We start from the raw sequence: 5,794 nt of genomic DNA on the forward strand, positions 1-5,794 counted from the left end.
GAAGGGTTTGATAATTCTGAGCCACTGGGCCAATAATGGCAAACAAGAAGACAACACAAATCCACTTCAGGAGCAGGCAAGTGGGCCAAAGACCTCAAACCAACAGTCACAGTGGGTTTTATTACGGTCCCAAAACATTGGACCCACGTAACCCAATAACCACCAAAGTTTAAAAGACAGCGACTTGATGTAACTTATTCTTCTTCTTCAACAAGGTAAAATGAAAATAGTACTGGCCAGCTGGAAAAAGAAGAATGATAGCTGGACGATATGTCTATCTATTATTACTTGTACATAACTGATGTTTACATGTCGTGTCGTGGATCTTTGTCAGATATCCGAAAGTTTGGAGTTGCAAAACGGTGGGGGCAATTTGACATTGATTTGCTCTTTCCTGTTTTGTTTAAACTTTTTCCAGGCCAAACATTAGCCCAGTGGAACTTGGTTCAAGCAACATGCTCAACTGCAAAATATCAACACCATGCCCACTAGCTTACTTCCAAGCTCAAAGCACCGGACACATGTCACACATGTATCCCGAGTTGCCAGTCACTCGTCACAAGGATAACTCAGTAGGAATGACAATGATTTAAGTTTTAAACGTCTAAAAAACTTTCAGAAGCATAATACAGATGCAAATGTGTGACATATAAACCAGGGATCCTGAAATGAATGTTGGGTGGCGGGTGGTTATAGTAACAAACAGATGACCAAATCATCATGGAACTTCACATCCAGTGCATGTTGCTAAACGGTAAATGATTACAAAATGAAGAGAACAAACATGAGCCTTGCCTATATATCATGAAAACTGGCAAGGTAATTTAAGAGGGCAACTAGTATACAAATATCTTACACGTGAGACTAGAGTAAAAAATGGTTAAGGCAAATATCTAAAAACAGGTCATTAACATCATTCTTTGAAGCTTCAGGTCGATTACACTTATGTCAGTAATGCAGACCTCCTAGCTTCTTTACAAAGTTACAGAAGAGTTATACAAGCAATAATCCGTGGATTAATCAAACATCCCAAATTCATGGAGGCCCCCATCCTGATCTATTGCATGGTGGACTACTGTGAAAACAAGCCTGCAAATTACAATTTCCCATTATATATTATAATGAAATAAACAAACACAAATTAGTAGCTACCACCTCTTGGCACAAGTTAACTAGATAAAGGGGGACCTATACTTTTTTTGGGTTAATAGGCTAAATCATGATTTAACTCGGAAAGCTTGCAGTCGACTCGCTACAAAATTACACATTTGCAGTTAGATAACAGGCGTTACATTATAAACAGAGTAGATGGATGGCGGACATGTCATGCATGTCTCAAAATCTGATCCAAAAGCAAATGACCCAAGTCATTAATATAAGCCTACCCTTCTACCCAACTGAAAACCCATTGAATCTTAACATAATGAACTCAACCTTTTTTTTCAAATCGATCCTGCTACTCATTCATCTCATCATCATCTCTTCTGATTCTGTTTTCACCTTTAAAGAAGTTGAATGTGTATTCCAATTTCAAACTTTATCATCCTGATTAATCTTCTTGCTGATTGTTCAAGGTTGGCCTTAGCTATACCCAAATTAAGAATTCAACATTTGAAAAAAAAATTGAAAAAGAAAAAAATCTTTCATGGAAGACGCGAGAAGCGAGAATCACCAATTTCTGACCCCGCCTCAACCTGAAAATCTGGCTAATCGATACAAATTTGTAGCTACAACTTTATACCTATATCAAAACCACAACCGTATCACCAAATTTATAGGCACCCAAGTTACTGTACCAAATTTACAGGCACCCAATTACTATCCTTACTACTGATGAGCATATGCTTGCTCCGTGTAATCTCCTATTCTAAGCATGATTGGTTGCACAGTTGCTTTTGACATAAAAAATGTTGTATGGTAATTTGTGTTTATGTTAACTGTTGTGTGTGTGTGTATACTCACGCACATATGATTAGTTCAGAATAAAGAAAATTAATTTGGGTATATGGTAGGAATAGATGGATGAGTAAAGGATTGGCTTTAAGTTTTTTATTACGTATCACCTAATGTGGTAGCTTATGAAATTATATAAGTTCATTAATATTCCGTAATGGAGAAATTACTATTTGAAATTTTAATCTGATCTCTTTTACTCCTACTAGAATCTTAATAGTTTAAACAAGATTTGATAATATGAAAATAAATATTGAAGTGTTATTTAGTAAAGTGATTGCATTGAATAGGAAAAGTAACAACACTAGATAAATTTTAATTTACTAATGGTTATTCTTTATTATGAAGGTGAAAAATTGAAAATTCTACTTAGATCAATTAAATAAAATCGTTAGTATGATTATATTTTAAGTTGTTAATGTGATAGTGAATAAATTTAAGTATAATAATATGGATTATTATGTGATTTATGTATATAATGAAAATAAAATAAAATTTAAAGTACAAAAATACTAATATTTTTAGATTTTTTTTTAAAAATTACTTTTTCATAATAAGAGGCTAATTAAAGTATAACTTATAAGTAATATTTCAAATTAATAGAAGATATATATACATACAATAATATGAAAATAAATATAATATAAGAAAATCTATAAATATACGGTATAAGAATTTATAATGGATTGTTTTATTAATTTAAGTGAACGCTAAAAAAGATTTTATACCAATATTACTCTATTTCCTTATTCTAGAGGGGTTAGAAAGATTTATTACTAAATATTATGATATTTTTCTTATCCTAACGAGGGCTATAGTCTCCACTAGCCCCTGTGTAGCTCCATCACTGGGTACTCTAGACAAGAGACACCTTTGGTACTTGCCACCTATCAATTGTACTTATGTTACTGAAGCTGGCCATGCATTTATGTTACTCTATGCTATTTATAGGTTGTATAAAGCAGATAAGAGAACTTGCACATGCCTTAAGGTCATCCAGGATAAGAAACCATTCACCAAAACCAAATAGAATACACAGTCAAAACAACTAACATCTCAATTGTAAACACAGAAAGAAACTTGCAGGATTCCTTTGTTTCGTTCATTAAATTTCAAGCCAAAAATGTACATGGCTTAACACATTAAAACTCTTGTTAATTGAAACAAATGTGCATAAATCAGGAGCCATGCCTATGATTTACAACAGATTTACCCTTATTCATATATCAATCCCGAAGGAGAAAATATTCTAATACTATATCAGCTTTAGAAAATCTCAAATTTAAAAAACCTGAAATCATCCTAACGTATAGATCGCCAACCTTATTATTAAGGGCGAAAAGCAACAAAGTAGTATACGGTGACATCTGGTGGTGCAAACCCTAGAATTCAAGGATGGACGAGCGAATGTCTAATTCTTCATTACTGACATGGAAGAGAGAAATCATGGTAGACAGTGCTCCGGAACCAATAGTTCTAACCCAAACAGAATTAAACACTAAATTAGCAAAGACAAAGCTGGATGTATGCACTATACAACACAACATAATAGAGAGAGAAATAAAAGGGAGGAGGTGAGAGAGAGTCTGAGGCCAACCTGATTAGAACTACAACAAACAGTACTAAATAAAATGCTAGCTTGATTAGTCTATACTTCTTTTCAGCATCGAGAGATCTGAAAACCTCAGTCACATCAATCAGATGTTGTTGCTTCATAAATCTGAAATACAGATTGTAAAACAATTATGACGAAAATGAGTAATATTTCAAGCACAAAAAATTGAAGATATTCAAATATTTTAATAGGAGTAAAGGTGTGCTGCAAATCTACTTTAATGGCCATACACAAGAAAGACAAGTGAGGTGGTGAAGGAATTGTCTCGTCTTATTTTCTAGCTAAATTCAAGATACTTGATAATTCTCTGCTCTTACATTGCCCAACTTCCTCTGAGTTTTACTAACAGAGAATCTGTTTGGTCTATGGTCGGTTCTTGGTTATAGAACACCTCAAGTGAGAAAAAAATGGATGGAACTATGGAAGACTGATAAACCATCTTTAGTTGGGTTTATGTGGTGTGGGGGCTTATGGACAAGAGGGAAAGAAATAGAGATATCTAAGTAATTCGATAAAATTGTGATTAGTCCCTATTTATTTTCCAATTCTCTTAGATATAGTTCTCCTAGTTGTGGGTGAGTGAGTTGCTCCTTTAATTATAGGTAACTTGCCGGTTGTCACGTCTTTGAAACCTTGTAAAACACAACTTTAAACTTTCACATTTAATTGCTCTTATCCTTTCAGAGACTTGATATGACTGGTTTAATATATACTTATATAGTTATATATTATATATTTATATATAATATTAATAGCTGCAAAGGTTGGCTAGAGTGAGAAGTGTGCTAAAGCTAGGATCTTGAGAAGCTACGTGTGGCGAACAAGTGTTCAGAGAAGGCCATCATTTTAGCTGGTTGGTAGGGAAGTTCTATTATTAATTGTATAAATTTGTATTCAGTTTAAAATTATTATGAGTAACGTAAGCTCACGGCACATTGATATGGTGCTAGTAAAAAGTCCATAGATTGGGGTCAGCCCTGGCTTAAGTTTGACTGCATTGTGCTATATAAATATAATTCATCATTATGTTAAGCATTTTGCACAACTAATGGTCATTTTTAGACAAAAGACCTATTAACCTGCTTTAGGTGTGCACTTGTCGCAAAAACATAACTTGATATGATCATTCTTATCTCAATGAGGCGAGCTGGGAAGGATGGGGTGTGACGAACAAAGTTGATCTAATTTCTAGTATAGACTAACAAGTAAAACACTTAAATTGCATTAGTCATAAAGGATAAAAAGACTTACAATCTGGCATTATAACAAGCATTTGGGAGTGTAAGCAAGAACATATAAAAATTCCCCGTCAAAAGAAACAAAGCACAGAGCACACCCTGCACTACCATCTCAGGGACAACCACAGAGTTAATGCGAGATGAAGAATCATATGGATTTAAATAGTCGGCCTCCAAGTCCGATAAGCAGACAATCTGATGAAAAAGATATCAGTAAATCACTAGACAAAGTTAATTTCTACAACTGAAGAGCTCAAGCTCACTGCAAATTAGCTAACAATCAAGACTATCCCTAAACACTAAAAAGACAATCTTTTTATGCCATTAGGATGCTGAATATTACAAACACAGATTGAGATGATCCTAACAAAGCAGTAGACAAAATATATTCTTCTTAATTAATTTAAACTATCTGGGTCTGTGATATTACAAGAATATCTAGAAAATATAATAATCTAAATAAAAAGTATGACACTAGGGTTTAAAGATGAAATAATTACCTGGTAGATGGTTAATGCGATGAGAATTATGTTCATTACGAAGAAAATTAACCAGAAAATAGGGTCCCAAGCCATTGATTCTTAGTGATCTAGTGGTATGCTCTTCAAGAATTTGTGAAACCGGGTCGGGTAGCGGTTTGGTTTGAATTGATTACTCTCAAGTTGAATTCTACTTTAACTAAGCTCCGCCTGTGCACCGCCGTAATTCACCCGCTTTTCTCATAATAAATATATATTTTAATTTCACTGATTTATATTTTTAAACTTATATTAAAAGTTTTGAACTACTAATTTTCTTCTTTTTGTTATATATTTTAATTTATAATTTTAGATGAACCATGGGTATCGACTATTAAAATTATAGTATAAATAAATATTTACTTCAAGGTTTTACCCAATTCAATCATTTATATTATATTTTTAATTATTTTCTTATATATATTAAGTATAATGAGGATATTTTGATTATTTGGTATAATTGAGTGATA

General features: G+C 33.2%; 1 protein-coding gene across 2 annotated transcripts; it reads right to left on the bottom strand.

The window, feature by feature from the left end:
• Nucleotides 1-775: 775 nt before the first annotated feature.
• On the bottom strand, nt 776-5,489 carry LOC108216279 (protein cornichon homolog 2). Of its 2 annotated transcripts, XR_001806062.2 has the most exons (5): nt 5,307-5,489; nt 4,820-5,001; nt 3,551-3,673; nt 3,276-3,429; nt 776-1,089 (listed from the first exon to the last, which is right to left on the bottom strand). XR_001806062.2 is itself a non-coding variant. In XM_017388993.2 (4 exons), the coding sequence occupies exons 1-4, from the start codon at nt 5,379-5,381 to the stop codon at nt 1,017-1,019; spliced, it is 453 nt and encodes a 150-aa protein (XP_017244482.1). In that variant the 5' UTR covers nt 5,382-5,487; the 3' UTR covers nt 776-1,016. The 2 variants fall into 2 exon arrangements, 1 of the variants encoding a protein (XP_017244482.1); XM_017388993.2 differs by lacking the exon at nt 3,276-3,429 and having other exon boundaries at nt 5,307-5,487.
• Between the last annotated feature and the right edge of the window lie 305 nt (nt 5,490-5,794).

The sequence above is a fragment of the Daucus carota genome, chromosome 4 (assembly GCF_001625215.2).
Source record: "Daucus carota subsp. sativus chromosome 4, DH1 v3.0, whole genome shotgun sequence".
In the NCBI taxonomy this organism is placed as follows: domain Eukaryota; kingdom Viridiplantae; phylum Streptophyta; class Magnoliopsida; order Apiales; family Apiaceae; genus Daucus; species Daucus carota.

Excerpts from the sequence above, each read along its gene's own strand:
- LOC108216279 (XM_017388993.2), bottom strand. The coding sequence starts at position 5,381 with ATGGCTTGGGACCCTATTTTCTGGTTAATTTTCTTCGTAATGAACATA. Across the intron at positions 3,674-4,819 it reads GCTTGTTATAATGCCAGATT|ATTTATGAAGCAACAACATC; the intron begins GTAAGTCTTTTT and ends TCTGTATTTCAG. Across the intron at positions 1,090-3,550 it reads TTTGTTGTAGTTCTAATCAG|GCTTGTTTTCACAGTAGTCC; the intron begins GTTGGCCTCAGA and ends TGTAATTTGCAG.